Genomic DNA, 18,403 nt, shown 5'->3' with positions numbered 1-18,403 from the left:
GAGAGCCTACAGAGTGGGAGAATATCTTTGCCAACCATACCTCAGATAGAGCGCTAATTTCCAGAATCTATAAAGAACTCAAAAAACTCTACACGAAGAATACAAATAATCCAATCAACAAATGGGCTAAGGAAATGAACAGACACTTCACAGAAGAAGATGTACAAGTAATCACCAGATATATGAAAAAATGTTCAACATCCCTAGTAATAAGGGAAATGCAAATCAAAACTACCCTAAGATTTCATCTCACCCCAATTAGAATGGCGATTATCAAGAATACAAGCAACAATAGGTGTTGGCGAGGATGTGGTGAAAAAGGAACACTCATACATTGCTGGTGGGGTTGCAAATTAGTGCAACCACTCTGGAAAGCAGTGTGGAGATTCCTCAGAAAGCTTGGAATGGAAACACCATTTGACCCAGCTATCCCACTCCTTGGCCTATACCCAAAGGACTTAAAAGCAGCATACTACAGAGATACAGCCACATCAATGTTCATTGCTGCTCAATTCACCATAGCCAGATTGTGGAACCAACCTAGATGTCCTTCGGTTGATGAATGGATAAAGAAACTGTGGCATATTTATACAATGGAATATTACTCCGCAATGAAGAATGATAAAATTATGGCATTTGTAGGCAAATGGTCGAAATTGGAGAATATCATGCTAAGTGAGATAAGCCAATCTCAAAAAACTAAAGGACGAATGATCTCGCTGATAAGCGGATGAGGACATATAATGGGGGGTGGGACGGGCTAGCATTAGGTTTAGGGTTAGGTTTAGAGTTAGGCTAAGGAGAGCAGTAAGAATGAAGGAAAGAAGGACTGTGTAGAGGGAAAAGAGGGGTGGGAGGGGTGGGAGGGGTGGGAGGGGTGGGGGGGAGGGGAAAAATATAATAAACATCATTACCCTATGTAAACGTAAAAAAATAAATAAATAAATAAATAAAAAAAAAAAAAGTTGGCGGACTGAAAATCCATGGAGGCAAGAACCAAATGTATTTTGTCTCTCATTGTATGCCCAGTGCCTGATATGTGGACTTATTAAATGAATGATTTAATACTTAAAAAAAAAAAAAAAAAAAAAAATGTTTATATTTACTCTATTGTCCATGTTAACTATGATGACCATAATATATTTCTCTTTATAAACTTTTTATTTGGGTAAAAGCTGTGCGTGTGTGTGTGTGTGTGTGTGTGTGTGTGTCTGTCTATCTGTGAATGCTGGTAATTATAATATTTTCTAGTTCTTGTAACTTATTTTTTTCCAGGTGATTTTTCAAGAATTTGCTTTTGCTAATCTTCAGAAACATGTGTGCATAAATAAAGTCTGGTGAAATATATGCTAATTGTCTAGACTATTCAAAATCATTAAAAAAATGTTTATTAAATGTTTTCACTGCTGTACATAGTGGTGAACGCCTATAATCCCAGCAGCTCAAGAGGCTGAGGCAGGAGAAAGGTGAGTTCAAAGTCAGCCTCAGTAAAAGCAAGGCACTACATAACTCAGTGAGACCCTGTCTCTAAATAAAATACAAAATAGGGCTGGAGATGTGACTCAGTTTAATCCCCAGTACTACTCCCCAAAAAAGTGTTTTCACTATGGCATTGTTAACAGTTGCTTGATGGTAATAGTTCCTTAAAGATAGCTAAGACTTTACGTGACCAACATATATAAAAATACACACGCACACACACACACACACACACACACACACACTTGTTTTTGTGTAAATTTCGATATGCAATTGTTTCCCCAAAGAGTTTGTTCTATATTTTCATACAGTAATATCTTGCCTAAAATAAAGGGATTGCAATTTCTTATGTTATTGACAGAGAAATATGCCAAAAGGCTGTTATAGCAGAACCACTAATATTTACAAAGGCAAGTAAAATTCCTAACATTGATACTTTATTCCTTAAGAGTTTAATGGCTATTTATGTAATATATCTTATTTATCTTTAACATATAAATCTAACAATCTGGGACATTAGATTTCCTAATCCAAATAAAATCCAATGTCAGACATTATAAGGAACAGAGGGACTGCTACTGAAGATAATACATCTATTAAAGAATCCAATACTGTAATTTTTTTAAAAAAGACCATTATTTTATTGAATATAAGTGATATAGGCAATAATAATATAAAAACTAGAATATGTGTAAAGTTGTAAAATGACTTTTATGACTTCTACCACTCAGAAATCTGTTCACATTTAGTCACATGTCCATTAGTCTTCTTTGTATTGGTTTCTTAAAATATTTTTATTGATGTGTTAGACTATAATTTTTAAGGTGCTTTAAGGTATGAAAATATCAAATCTTAGCAATACTTTTTATAACATATATGAAATATCACTAATATTTTAGATTAAGTATTAAAAAACATGTTTCATACAGGATTATGGCACAATTATTTTGTGCATTTTTAGTTAAAAAAGTAACTGATGGAAAGAATGTGAGGATTTTATTACATGAATCAAGTTTTAGATTCAAGTTTGGCAAACTCTGTCTTTCAAGCAAAATATATAGCCATTTTTTTGCAAATAAAGTTTATTAGTGTACACCATATTCATTTCCTATTAATTGTGACTGGGATCGACAGAGTTGAATGGTTGTGACAGAGACTAAATGGCCTACAAACATAAAAATACTTTGTACCTTGTCTTTTACCAAGAAGATTGACAGTCCTCCTCTAAATGGAAACAACCAAAGAATTGAGCAGGAAAGTATAAATACATAGTTTGGCAGTAAAATAATTAATCAAATAAATAATTTGTAGAAGCAGAGGTAATGATTTGTTGGAAAATATGATTAATAAGCATGGTCTATTTATACAAAATAATGAGTACTTGAGGAAAATGTAAAAAGTGTTAGAAGTTTTTGAAGAGCATCATATATTTTCACTGAACGACATCAGAGAGGCTTGTAGGTAAATCACATTTATGAATGGAAACATTCAATATAATAAAGATGAAAAATTTCCCAAAGTGGTGTGATTCTAATGAAAATATATCTAAAGAATTTCCTTAGAAAGAAATTTCCTTGAAAAGATGATTCTAAATATTATACTAAAGAGCAAAGACTAAGAACTGTCTAGAAATGACTGAAAAAGACCCTGGTGAAGAGGAACCTACTCTACCAGATTTCAAGACATAAATAAATATTAGCAGTTAATATCATGCACTTGTAGCTTATGGATGACCATAGTGGCATCCAAGAAAATCCAAAAATTAAATCCACATACACAAAGATACTTGACATAAAACAGTGACATAACTTGCAAAGGGAAAAGTGAAGAAATGATTTGTTAATTTGGACCAGGGCAATTAATAAACTGTGTAGACAGAAAAGGTAAGAATATATGCCTACATCATACTAAACACAAAATCAACTTTGGATCAGAAACTTAATTGTGAAAGGAAAAAGTTCAAATATTTTAAAAGATCATGTGGCAGAATTTCTTCATGATTATCATGATAACAAAAGTGTTTTTCTTTAACATAATAAACATAGAAGTAACTACAAGAATATGTGCCTAAAATCTAATTTGAATTTAAGCTTTGGTTCTTCAAAGAAATCTTTTGCAAGTAAAAACACAAGACACATATTGGATAAATATAATTGCAATGTAATAAATGACAAAGGATTAACATATTTATTTGTTTAATTCTTGAAATATATAATATATTTGTGATTATATCTATTAATATATGCATATGTTAATAAACATGTAATCTAAAATGAAGAAGGAAAATATAATGAAGATACAAAATATATAAATTGGACTGGGCACAGCAGTGCATGCATGTAATACCAGTAGTTTGGGAGACTGAAGCAGGAGGATTGATAGTTCAAAGTCTGCTTCAGCAATTTAGTGAGGTCAGAAGCAACTCAGCAAATCTTGTCTCTAAATAAAATATAAAAAAGGGCTGGGGATGTGGGAATGTGCCTCAGGGGTTAAGTGTTCCTGGTTCAATCCCTGGAACAAACAACAACAACAAAATATATTTATATCAATATATCTATATATCTATATATATTTATCTATCTATCTATCTATGTCTAGCTTACAGAACAGAAACTATCAATTAAGGAACTGAAAAATTCAGTGATATTCAACCACTTTAGCAGTGAGAGAAATGTACAGTAAACGATTTGTTCATTTAACAATAAATGTAAATAGATAACAAAATTGTTCCCCAAATAATTTTTCTTACCACTGGCAAATATTAAAATCCAACATAATGTTGGATAAGTTGTGAAGAAATAGATATTCAGGGTAGAAATAGACATGTAAACTCATGTTTTGGGAAAGAGTTTGTTAGCAGATGTTCAAGTGCCAAAAGCAAATAGAGCAGAAGCTGTATTGTTAGGCATCTATCTTAGAGACACTATTGTTATGAAATGAGAAGACCTGCACACCACTACTTATATCATCGTTTCATAGCCAAATACTGATAATACACAAACATATGTCAATAAAAGAATGAATAAGTAAGAATAGTTATGCAGCAATGAAAAATGAATGGGCTTTATTGAAATAAAACATGATTTCATTTCAAAAGTTGAAGTTCAGCAAAACATAGGTTAATGTTTATTCTAATCTTTTATAATGTGAGAATAGGTAAGATCATATGAAATTTTAGGATTACATAAAATCATGCTAAGGTAAAGTTAAATAGAGTATTCTAAAAAGTAAAATAATGACTAACTACACCTAAAAGGGACAAATTTAGTTTCTTTAGTCAGTTAATGAGTACCAGGTTTTATTTATCGTTCTATTTACATGCTTTCTGTACATAGAAAAGTTTAAAAATGGCTATGCAATTTGAAAAGTAGAAAATAGAGTTAAGAAGCTTATATCTCTTTAATGGTGAATATGGAAAAGAACAAAATGCAATTCAAATTTCTTATTTTAACTATAAGTAAAAATGTAAATATTAAATCATTTTTACATTGACATTAGGCTGACACAGTTATTTCACTTTATATCTAAGCTTATTCAGCTGAATCTTCTTTATATGAACACATTAAACTCAGAATAAATGGATATATGAGCCATCGAATTCACTGTTATGTGAGGGAAATGTTCTATTTTGCATATGAAGTCAAAAGCAGTGTTTCTGGTTTATAAGGAAAAGAAGAAGTCTGCTCTATAATGCAACTTAAATGTGTCATCTTTTTATATAAAATTCAAATCACACCAGAGAAATCAATTTATAAATAAGCCATATAAGAAATGAAAACTGTTAGTTCATTAAGGTACATTAAGTTTTATAACTGTAATAGCTAATGAACATGTGATGAGCACTTGTATATGAACACATATAAAGTATGCATTTCAGCATATGCTCCATTACATTTTTGTGACTTTTGCATGCCAATTTTTTAAAGTTTATGATTATTTGAAGTAGACAGCAATAACTTTTTTAATTGACACTAAATTTCACATTAATATAGAAAGATTTTTAGTTCTTATGTTTCCTTAATTTATTATGAATGTATTACATATGTTATAGTTTTTGCAGTCTAATATCAAGGTATGGAAGAGCAATTCTAAACAGAGTATGCTGAGGTGACTATTTCCAATGGCAGACAGTAGAATCAGTTTTCTACATATTAGACTGAGTAATTTCTTCTGAGCAACACAAAAATGAAAAAAATCAACATATGAAAAGTGACTTTTCTTCTGTATAATTAGTCAGTATTGTTGATTGAGCAGAATGTTTGGAAAATTATGAAATACATTTTATATACTCAAATATTATTTTTAAATAAATTGGTTTAATTTTTAAAATATACATATTGTCGAATTGAAAATTTAATTTTTCCAAACTAAATTCATGTAAGTGATGCATCATGTTGGGTGATTCCCTCACAATTAATTTAATTCAATTAGGACCAGTTGGGGACATTGAGAAAAAAATATTGTATCTCACTAACATCAAGTAATTTGCCCAATCTACCAGAAGAGAAAAGAGGCCTGTTGTTCCAGTCAATGGTGAAGGTTTTGTCTCTCTGAAACAATTTAAAAAAGAAAAAAAAAAAAAAAAGCAGAATGGAGTCTTGGAGATTCACCTGAGATTCAGTTCTTGGTTATCAGCTAAGCCGCGTTCATGTGCTAATAGAATGCAGGAGACTGAGCTGTTCAGGAGAATTTACTTCATAAGTAATGTGACAGTGACAATTATGCCTGCAACACATTTTCTATGAATTCTGAAGGTGCTTTCATAGAAATAATATTTTTCTTTGTTGATCTACCCCCTTTCCTGCACTCCTGGAAATATCTTTTATATGAAATAGCAAAATCGGAGCTCTTTGAAAAACTTTCAAAAAAATTGACAAAGAAAAAAAAATCAGGACACACACCTCTGACAAAATAATCCAGAAAGTAGCAATCAATGCTAAATATTCACATTAACATAATTGATGTCTTATGTGTATAAATAGTACAGACATTGGAGATTGTTATTAATACACTAATATTAGTTAACTTGCTTATCAACTCCAATGTGTTTATCCCTTGCCTTTTTTCTTGCACTTTATTAATTCCTTCTGTTAAAATGCTGTCACCTTGATTCTTCTTTCTGGTGTTTCTATTATTAGGAAAAAGAAAGTAAAAACCAGAATGGGGCTCTTTAGAATAGTTTTTGCTACCATGGACATTAATGTATATTGAAAGTTTGGGATACCATACCAGACTCTCTACCCTTCTCTTACTCTCTATGAGAAAAGGCTTAGCTACCATTGTCTGATTGCTTATTGCTGAATGATGATGTTACTCCCTTCATGCAGGAAAAAAAAAAAAAGTCCAGGCAATAGACATGGAAGGAGATCCTGTTTTAAAGGAAGTTAGTCACTTCAGTCTGCTGGACATCAATCTGCATTTTGCCACAATGAAATAGCTTGCCTCAGAGCAATCCCCTTGCAGAGAAAAATAAAGGTGGAGTAAAATGAAACAAACACATAGCAGTTTCAAATAATTGAAGGACGAACAAAGGAACCAGGATTTGAGGGGTCACAATTCAAGAGAGAAGGGAAATACATTGTTTTGAGTCAGGTACAACCTGTTGTTTCTTTAGAGGCATGTGTCGGTTTGTAAGCATCATAGGGATGAGTAATTGAGCAGAGACTTGTGGATCAGAACTTTCAGGAAATAATTTAAGGCACTTTAATAAGACATAGATACATGTTGTGATCATTATGATAAACACCAAAATAACAATATAAGAACATACGAAAACTGAAAGAGAACTTTATGGAGCAAAAATTTTTTTAAAAATCACAATTGTGGGGATTTTAATAGACATCCTGGATAACTAATAAGAACCAAACAAAAATTATCTGTAGAGATGCAGAAATTTTGAACAACAGAATTTACAAACTTGACCTAGCAGACCGGTATTCAATGTTGCAAACAATACATTTAGAATGCATCTTCCTTTTAAGTGTGCATAGAACATCTTTAAAAAATTAATCTTTTAAAAATGTGCTAGGGCATAAACTGAGTTTCAGAAATTTTCAATTTGTGGAATTAAGCAAAGCATTAGAATTTTTGTATACCAAATTTAAGACTTAATAGATTAGATTTCAAACTTTAAGACATTTGATTAGAATAATACTGATCTTGAAGACAGTGGTTTATTATTGTCACTAATTTTTTCAGAGAGCACTAAATTAGGAAAACATTGCATGTTAAAGAATAAAAAATAGAGTGCATAACTTATTCAAAATCTTAGAGATGAATGGTGTGAACTAGGTGGTTCTTTTAAAGAGAAGGAACACAGGACTAATCTTGAACATGGGTAAAATTCAGCATAGTCAGTGTAGTGGGTATTTCAGGCAAGAGGCAGAACTGTCCCAAGAAAGTCTGAAGAGACCACTCTGTTTTAAAGAAATGAAAAGAACTTCTTCTTCTATTTCTTTTATCCATTATGGTATCTATACTCTTTTTGCCAAAATGCACTGGGGACATGGTAGGAAGTCATGATTATTCAACTTTTAAAGAGCTTACCTAGAAAGTACATATTTATTCATAAAATCCAGAAAGATCAGTTCTTCTTCTGTAATGGAAAGGTATCACTCTTCTGACTTGGTGTAAAGATTTGGAATGAATATACCCAAAGAATTCCTATTTGGGCACACATGCCAATCTGTCAGCCAATGGAATGGATCAAGTGCCAATCAGATTGTCCTCATATCCAGTTATTCCCTGTTCCTATCTTTCAGATATCACTTCTTAGCCTCATTATCGCCCAAATTCCCTGTAAGAATATGAAATATTATAAAATGCAATATCTCACTACCCCTGTTCATGGTATGTCATTCTTTGGTTATGAGAATACACTCACACTCTCAACCCACAATAATACAAGTACAGTGTAAATCCTGGGGGAAATGTGTCCCATTTTTCTCTCTGGAGCAGTACTTATTAATCTTCTTCAGACAATTTTGAGTTATAATGAAAGATATAAAAACTTGTTCAAGAAAAATGGAAAATAACAAATAATCACAAATTACGGAATGATAGAAGTTGGGCATCTTTTAGAAGTCCAAAATCTATTCATAGACCTAGGTTATAAGCTTGTCATCTAGAGAAACTTTGTATTTTCTGTCTGCTTCTTCAGCCTCTTAGAAAAAAAAGAATTCTATTCCACAGGATTTAGATCAAGACCTTTCCTTGGTTTAAAAATAGCTGCTCTAATTTTAGTTATTGATCTTGCTTAATGTGTAAATGCCTGGAAGCTAGAGGCAATGGAAAAAGTAATACAAAGGGGGAAAATTATAAAATTCTTCTGTACTCTGTTCTCCAGATAAGTCTATTTTTATAAAAGGCAGTTTAAAACAAACCTCAAGATGATTTTATACAAAATAAATCTTTACAGATTTGCCACCTCTATTCAGAAAAAAGATTATTTGGGTCAGTTTAAAAAACTCTTCAGCATGAGCATACATTGTTTTTCAATAAAGTTAACTATTAATTTATTATTTAGTCAAATAAGATGAGAATTAAGAACAGAGAGAAATATTCCTTTTGTGCATATCCACCCACTATCCCCATCAGAATAGGATTTTTTTATAGTTTTCATGAACAACATTTTCAAAAATGTTGAGAAAGATGGAGATGTAAGTCATTTAAAAATTTTTATAGGATTGTCTGATTTAAAAGTTGCTCCATTTATTGAAAAATTCAGAAAATACAGACATATAAAGTAATAAAGTAGACAATGAAAATTATCTGCAGTTTCCAAAGATGTTAACTACAAACATTGGATGCATATCATTTGAAGTATTTTATCTATCAGCATAAAAATATCAAGAGAGAGAACACATGGACGGAAAATAACTGAGCATACTGTTTTGAAATTGTGCTTTTATATGTTTTTAGTAAATATCTAAAACTTACAACTCTACTACTCATTCTCCATTGCCATTAAAAAAATGCAGGGAAGTTTAAAGAAAAAAATTAAAAATGGCCATTTCAGCTCCACTTCTCTCCTCTGAACAAACCAAGCCTGGTATGCACACTTGCACACTCCTCCGTACTGACAACTAGAATATCAACAATTACATGCACCTATATGAAAAGATGATTTGGTAATTGTTCAGTTTATAAAAAATGATTTTTAACATATATTTTCACCTACTACTTTTTTTTCATCACAAGAATTCCTCCAGGCTAATCATAGATGTCACTTGTTTTTAACAATATTTTATGACTTGACTTGGTTGAATATATACATTTTGTATCTACATCAAACCAAGTGGCCAATTAGGGGCCACTAAAAGAGGCTACAATAAACTTTTTGTAAATATATCCTTAAAATGCATTTATTTCTGTAAGATAGATTCCTATGAGAGGGGTTTCTCAATGGGATATTATATAGTTTTTAAAATTTTATTATATAGTTAGAGATAACCACCTAGTTTTAAAGATGTTTTTGTTTGTTTGTTTTCCTGAACCAGGGATTGACATCAGGAGCACTTAACCACTGAGCCACATCCCAGTCCTTTTTATTTTTATTTTGAGACAGGATCTCGTTAAGTTGCTTAAGGCCTTGCTCAGTTGTAGAGGCTGGCTTTGAACTTGAGATCCTCCTGCCTCAGTCTCCCATGTTGCTGTGATTACAGGCATGTGCCACTATGCAGCTCAGTTTTAAATATTTTTACAATGTCAGAGTTATGTATGAAAGTATTTTCCAGTTCCAAAGGTCAGAAGAGTCTAATATTTCCAATGTAATAGATAAAAATGTGTGGCATTATGACATTTCATTACATTTTTCAGTTTCCTAGTGAGGATGAGGAAGTTTCTTTTCTGTGTGAGGTTCTTTTCACCCTGAAATTGATTTAATAGTTTTGACTGTTTCATGTAATTATTCGCTTTTTTTTTTTTCCTACTCTGTGTCAAATTTGAGTATTTTTTGTGGGGGTACTAGGGATTGAAATCAGGGGCACTTGAACACTGAGTCACATCCTCCATCCAGTTTTGTATTTTATTTAGAGACAGGGTCTCACTGAGTTTCTTAGCACCTTGCAGTTGCTGAGGCTGGCTTTGAACTCCTGATTCTCCTGCCTCAACCTCCCTAGTCACTGGGATTATAGGCATGTGCCACTGCACCTGGCCAAATTTTAGTTTTTATTGGATAGATGCAGTATTACTCTCTATATTTGTGATACTTAAAGCAAATATCTCTCACTTCACCACTTCTTTGTTTTCTGTCATTGTTCTCATTTTCTTTTTTCCACTCAATGTTCTAATTTCTATATTATTAAATTTATAGTTTGAACAAAAATTATATGCAAGACTATTAAAATTATTTATTAGTTCATGTTAGCTGTACAGGTAGTGGGTTTTATTTTGTAATATTCATACTTGTGTATCATATTTTGATCATTTCCACCCTCCATGATCTATCCTTACCCTGACCTACCACCTCCCACTGATCCCCTGCTTCTTGTCTGTATTCTCCCTTCTATTTTCACATCTTCTTTTTCCTCGATTCCACATGTGAGAAAAAAAAATATGAGATATTTGTCTTTCTGAGTGCCTTATTTCACTTAACATTATGATATTCAGTTCCATCCACTTTCTTGAAAATGACATGGTTTCATTCTTTTTATGGCTGAATAAAACTCCATTGTGTATACATACCACATTTTCTTTGTCCATTCATCTGTTGATAGGCACCAAGATGATTCTATAACTGGCTGTTTTGAATTATGCTGTGAAAAACTTGGGTATGCAAATATCTCTTCAGTAAACTGACTAATTTGTTCAAATGTATACATTCAGGAGTGGTATAGTGGTATAGGAGTGGTATGGTATATCCCATAGTAGTTCTATTTTAGTTTTTTGAGGCTCCCCCATACTGATTTTCATGGTAGCTATAATAATTTACATTATCACTAACAGTTTATAAGGGGTCCTCTGCCCCTTCCACCTGCAAATCCTTGTCATCATTTATTTGTATTTGTGATGAATGACATTCTCACCAGGGTGGAATCTCAATGTAGTTTTGATTTGCACTTCCATGATGGCTAAAATGTTGTCCATTTTTTTCATATTCTTATTGGGTGTTTGTACTTATTTAAGAAGTGTCTGTTCAGTTCTTTTGCCAGTGTATTGTTTGGATTATTATTTTGTGATGTGTTGTTTATGTATTCTGGATATTAATTCTCTGTCAGAAGAATAATAAAAAGAACATGCATGTAAGTGTGTGATTTATCTTTATTCTTTCTTCAAATATTAATCTATTTTTTCTTTTTATATGTATGTGTGGTACTGGTAGTTGAACTCAGAATCTCAGACATGCTTGGGAAATTCTCTTCCACTGGGCTACATCACAAGTTTTTTGTTGTTGTTGTTGTTGTTTTTTAATACAGTCTTTCTAAATTGCTCAGAATGACCTCCAACTTGCAATCCTCTTTCCTCAGTCTTCTGAGTAGCTAGGATTTCAGGTGTGCACCACAATGCCAGGCTCAAGTATTTATTGAATTGTGCCTATGTGCCAACCATTATCCTGGCACTTAAACTAGTGAAAAAAATAAAAGAAGATCTTTTCTCGTGATATTTTCCTCATGCTGATGAAGAGTAAAAAAAAAAAAAAAAAAAATTCTTACTATAGGGAAGTGATATTGGAGAGAAGTATGACCCACCCTGCAAGGGCTATCAGGAGTCCTTTCTTTCATAGAATTGCAGCTTGAGCTACAATTCCTTTTTCAGACTCACCTAGATTATTCCTATCACTCTCCTTGGCATTTTATGTCAATAAGTGTTAAAAGAACTTAAATTTTCTCTGGTATCTTTACAGCTGGGACAATTGAGTACTTTTGGATCACTGGAAGTTACACCTGAGAAGGAATTAGAAATACAGTCAGTGGTGACAGAAGACAATTGTGAAATTCTTAAAATCCCTGCAAAGGAATATGCGAAGTTAAAATTGGTATGATGCCCACATCTTTTAATTTTTTGAATATTTGACTTGACCTGGAAGCCATAAAAATGTCTTTATTTGAGTAACATCACTTAAGCAGCTTCTGCTGGTTTTCGGTGGTTGAGATGAAAACAAGAGTCTTTATGCATTTGTTTTACGAATATTTTTGAGTGCCCTTTGGGTTTTCATGAATTCCAAACTCTTCATTCATTCATTCATCAAATATGTGTTTTGGGTATCCACAACATATCATGTGCCAGAAATATTAGATGATTAGACTGTAGCATTACTGCTTTCCAAGTCTCTTCTGGCTATCTTAGTCTTAACTTTAGAGCAATTGACATGCTTTTCCATAGTTACAATTGATGTTCAAACTCAGGGCTACATGAATAGGTAATTGCAACTTAATTCTGACCCCCTATTTCTGGAATTTTAAGGCAACTCAATTAGTAAATTTAATAATTTAATTTTTTCTAGTCAAATCTAATTTTTTTTCCTCTATTCTATTTCTCTTTCCCTGGGTGGCAGAGGAAGCTGTTCTAAATGAGCAGAGGTCATTGGAAATCAATGGGAGGTCTCACTAGACCTGCTATCCCAGCTTTCTTGATAGGCTCTAGACCCCGGTAGGTCCTGTAGGGTGCTGGCAAATTAGCGGTTCATGTTGGTTGAAGATGGGGAGGTATCTATCTTCTCACTTTAGGTCTCTAAAGGGGGATTTCTTTTGATATAGTGGTCCCATTATGAGTGGTACAGATAACTTTCTCAGAATTCAACTTCATTCTAAATACCTGGTGCCAGTTTATTTCAATTATCAGAGTGTCTGGCTTTAAAAAAATGTTTTCCCAATATGATTATCATGTAGTTAATATTATTAAATATGACTTTTGAATTTAGTTTTGAAAATGAGAGGGCTTTAAATAATGTTAACTTTTATACAAGTATTAAAATACTATGAAGGAAAAATGGGAAAATATAATTTTAGTAAGCAGGTCTAGAGATTAATGTTGCAATTTGGCAATGTGGTCATGGAATGATGGCCCAATAAAATTCAAATGTATTTTACACTAATTTACTTTTATATTGTCTTTATTTTTCTTTTTCTGCCATTTGTCAGTTTGCTATTTTTTGTTTGTTTTTAAATTTCCTCATATTGGAAGTTTGATAATAACATCCTTTTTTCAGGAAAAAATAAAATGTGAAAAAACACAAAAGTTGAAATTAATCCATAAGTGTCCTTATTATAAGGAGTGGCCTACTTTATCCATATATGAGCTAATTCCACTACTTAAATGGAAAAAATTTCCTCCAGGTCATGGTGAGTTTAATTCAATTTTAGATAATTTTCTTTACATAACATTTTATTATTGGAATTTGTAATTCTTCGAACTTACAATATTTTGAGATAATATTTCTTAGTATAGGTATTCCCTAATTTGCTTAGTGACTACTTTTGACTTGGGCAGTTAGATTATATCTGTGTCCTATTGATAATGATGCTGCATTGACTTGAGGAGTGGTTTCATAACTAGCCTTACCTCCACATTCCTCTGTATTCCCTGGTAGTACTGCTCCTTTTGCCTCAACCTGACAGTCACAAACAGGGGTCAATCTGTGAAGGAGAAATGCAATGGGTGGTTACAGCCATTTATTCCTCCCGATTGGACAAATATTTAAGAAGAAAGGAAGCTAATTGACATCTGTGCTATACATATATTATCAGTGGAAAAAATAACTATAGGTTGGTATCCTTAGCCACCGTGCTTGGAACAAGAAGTTTTTCAGATTCAGATCTTTTATAGATTATGACATATTTACACAACATAAGGAGATATTTTTAGAGATGGGACCCAAATCTAAACACACAATTCATTTATATTTCATATATACCTCATGCATACCTGTATATGCATAACTGTAGGTAATTTAATATGATATTTTAATGCTTCTGTAGTTTTATTGCAATTTGTCATCTGATGTCAAGTGTGGAATTTTCTTGAATTTTGGAGTATTTTGGAATTCGGATTTTCAGATCAGTGATGTTCACTTGTACAGAGAATAAGTAAGACTTAGGTAAGAGGAAATAGCACTGGAGAGTCTACATTTTTAATATCTAGTAAAACAAGGATGTGGATTTCCCCAGGTATGCATACGCAAAAAGCGTAAGTTCATAGAGTCCTGATGCACAATTTGTCCACCTGTGAAAACCAACTGGTCAACAGATACCAAGACAGAAGGATAAGTGTGGGGTGGATCAGTGCTGTGGGTTTACTTCAGTAAGGAATCATTATGGTCACACAAGAAACAATTGCAAAGAACAGAATGAAATGTACCTTGCCTCTTTCTTCTCCTCAAACTGTGGAAGGGCTAGTATCTTCACTGTAATGGAAAAGGAAACTTTTGAAAGAAATACTTTTCCCCAAAGCCCACAGAGGCATAATTGTAGTAAGGGATATTTCTAAATTGTTTGAGATTAAAGTTCTAAAAAAATGCATCTCACTGGGCATCGTGGTACATGCCTATAATTGCAGCTACTTTGTGGGCTGAGACAGAAGGGTCACAAGTTATAGATGCATCTGAATAAGAAAAAAGGTCAGGGGGCTGAGGCTATATCTTGTGTATCTTGGAGGTGGAATGCTCCCAAGTTTAATCCTTAGTAATCCAAAAAAAAAAAAAAAAAAAAAAGTCTGAGTTACAAGTTCCAGAGACTATTCTAATAGAAATAACTCGCTGACAAGTCATGAATTCTGGCTAATATATCCTCAGAGGAGTTACTATTCAACAAAAGAGTGAGGTTCAACTTTGCTTGGGACAGAGGATTTTTATTTTTTAACCTGGAAAACAGTAAATATTAGTGGCAAGTTTATGGTTCAAAGAACAGGGATATTATAATGAACCATAGATTTGGTGAGCTTATGTTCCAAATTTTCTTCCAGTGCTTACATTTATATTTCATCTGTCATTCTTTTGAAGTATAGCATTTAACCTATATTTAGTCACATACATATATTTTCTCTTGCTTATAAAAAATGAATATTCATATTGTGTTTTTGTTCTTGAAATATTTTTCCTAATAAGGTCAATTTTAGTCAAAATACATATGGAAGATAAGTAGTAAACTGACATATAACAAAAGGGAATGTAGCATTTCAAAATTTAGCATATTTATTGGGTAGAAATAATTTTTTAAAATATGGATATCTTGGATTTATTATAGGTTTCCATCTATATATAAGAAATATCAGACTTTGGTTTTTGCCTTACCTCCAGGGTCATTTAATATAAAAAAAATGATATCTCAGCCTTTTCAATATATTATTGCATTACTATTTTAAGGTGATTAAAAGAGAGGGAAGAAATATTTAAGATTATGCTTATATTAGTAACCAAATAAATTAAAAAGCACATGTTTGGATACTAATAATAATCTGTTTCTCAATCTAAAATACTTAAATTTAACATTGAATAGCTAAAAACGTTATTAGGCATATAATTATAATTAAGACAAATGTAGAGTTTTTCTTTTTGATAAATGCCTCCTTGGAAAGTAATGATGATATTTGTTAAACTATCTGTTGCATCAGACAATCTGATTTTATATTTAAAAAGTCAAAAATATTTTTGTCACTGATTTTTAAACATATAGATGTGTGGTACTTATGCAGTTTTAGAAAACATTTTTCTTTTAAAAGAAGAATGGCAATTTCACTTGATCATTAAAGCCCCTTTTAATGTTGAAATACTATGGTTCATATAAGTAAACATACCTAGTGAAAAATAAATCCTGTCAAACTAATCTAATTTTCTTTTATGATAGTGACAAGCTTGATATATCAAAGAGGAGCCACGGATATAATACTTCTTGACTTTGTTTAAGATTTATTTTTGAATTATTACCAGAAAAAATAGATTGTAACTCAAATCATACTTTAATTATCTGGGTTTAAAATTAACTGTAGTATGATTTCCAAAACATAATTATGTGTGTTTTGATCTTATTTTAGGAATATATATTGGACAAGTTTCATAGGGATTTAGTTAATTATTCTAAAGCTTAATAGAGTTTCGGATTAATCATTTGAAATCTCTGAAATAAGTAAAGCTTGTGGCTAGATCTATTTCCTTTGTTAACTTCTTAAGTCTTCCTTCTTTGCTTCATGCACCCAGGGAACCTGATTATCATGGATGTATACAATGTTACTTGTAATTTTGGCCTTTCCAGTTTGTATCACATCCAAAGTCTTCCCAGGTGGTATTTCAAGATGTTGCTGACAGGAAATTAACGACCACCTTATCTTAGTTAATCACCTGTTCTTATATGTATCTTGTGTATTAAAAAATGGTAAGCTAACTTAGCAAACATTTAGTATTTGTGTCTTTCTTTCATTTTAATCTTGCTCATGTTGGTAGGCTCCATTTTTCTTCAGATGTAATTTGACATGGCAAACATGATAATCACATAATCTGAAAAAAATAGTAGCAATCAATTCAGTTCTAAATGACAATATATGTGAAGATAATAATGATGATAATAATAGTTAAAAAAAAAAGATATCTAGTCACTGCAGACCAAAAGTAGAATGTTTAATAGCCACAGAACATGTATTTTAAAGCTCTACCTAAAAAAATTTTGAAGTACTAGGTTCTTAAATTCCAACACCTTTTTGACCTCAGTTTCTTACAGATTAACAAATTCTGCTGAGGATCAAAACAGTCCCAAGGGACACTCAAGCATCCCAGAATCAGATGTTGCAGGGGGTGCCGATAGTCACATGCCTGTGATTATGATGTCTTTTTGTTCCTCTCCCTTCCTCCTTTACTGGACTCTTTTATTAAGTCAGTATTTTCTAATGTAACATTATTTTCTTTAATGATTTGCATTGTATTTTTTGCCTCCTTAATTATTACTCTAGGATCTAGCATATATATCTCAACTAAGCTGAAACTGCTTTCAATTTTTTTAATAGCATAATTTCAGGTAGATATAAAAATATTATACTGATATAACTCCATTTTCCTCTTTATGTACTATATATTATAATACTGCATCAATCTATGTATGTATGTATATATATACATATATACACACACATTGCAAATCAACAGTGCACTATTATTTTATAAACTTTCATATCTTTTAAACAAACAGAAAAAGGTAATCAAATATTTATTTATAATATCTGTTACATTTAATATCTTATTATTTACCATTTCCAGTCCCATTCATTTACTCCTTAGATTTGTGTTGTCCCATCTCCCATGCTATGCTGTTATTGGCAGATATTATACATATCTATATGTTACACAGCCCTACAACCTTATATACACACTATTTTACATTATCACTCTTTAAATTGGGTAAGAGAACTAGAAATAGCATTTCTAATTACATACTTGCCTTTAGTGACACTTTTTGATTTTTTTGAGTTGCTTGCTTTCAGTCTCAAGAATTTTCTCAAGTATTTCTTTAAGGAGTGTAAGCTACAAACAAATAGCAGAACTGCATTTCCTCTTTACTTTCAAAAGATAACCTTTGCTAGGTGTAGGATTTGTAGTAAGAGTTCTTGTTTGCATGTTTTGAATTTATTATCCTTAGTATTTGCTAGCTAGAGTTATTGTTTCTGATGAAAAATTAGCAGTCAATCATTTTTGGGTTTAACTATACACAATGAGGGTTTTCTCTTGCTAGTTTCAATATTTTATCCTTGTCTTTGATTTTCAGAATTTTTGCTGTGACGTGTTGGTTTTACTTTCAATCATCTTTCTCCTTTCTATTCTTGTTTGAACCATCTGGACATTTTATTAGTGCTTCTCCTGTTCCCACTCCATCTAAGCCTTTTTGCAGGTTGTTCTCTGTTGCTGGAGACGTTCCTTAGACTTCATTTCACAAAATTTACTTATTATTAATAAATTTTTCTAGATCTATTTTGCTTCTACAGCTGTTTCTTTTCCCTAAGAGAT

The 18,403-nt window shown here is 32.0% G+C and overlaps 1 protein-coding gene across 1 annotated transcript in view; it reads left to right on the top strand.

Annotated features, from left to right (window-relative positions):
* Positions 1 to 18,403, top strand: part of Cnbd1 (cyclic nucleotide binding domain containing 1) — a 484,214-nt gene that overhangs the window by 269,292 nt on the left and 196,519 nt on the right. Inside the window, exons 6-7 of the mRNA XM_047565748.1 lie at positions 12,323 to 12,454; positions 13,628 to 13,760. Of these exons, the coding sequence (XP_047421704.1) occupies positions 12,323 to 12,454; positions 13,628 to 13,760 (265 nt within the window). The remainder of the gene's footprint in view (positions 1 to 12,322; positions 12,455 to 13,627; positions 13,761 to 18,403) is intronic.

This window comes from Sciurus carolinensis, chromosome 1 (assembly GCF_902686445.1).
Source record: "Sciurus carolinensis chromosome 1, mSciCar1.2, whole genome shotgun sequence".
NCBI lineage: Eukaryota > Metazoa > Chordata > Mammalia > Rodentia > Sciuridae > Sciurus > Sciurus carolinensis.
The sequence above is the reverse complement of the archived record's forward strand: the minus strand, read 5'-3'. Positions and strand labels throughout refer to the sequence as shown.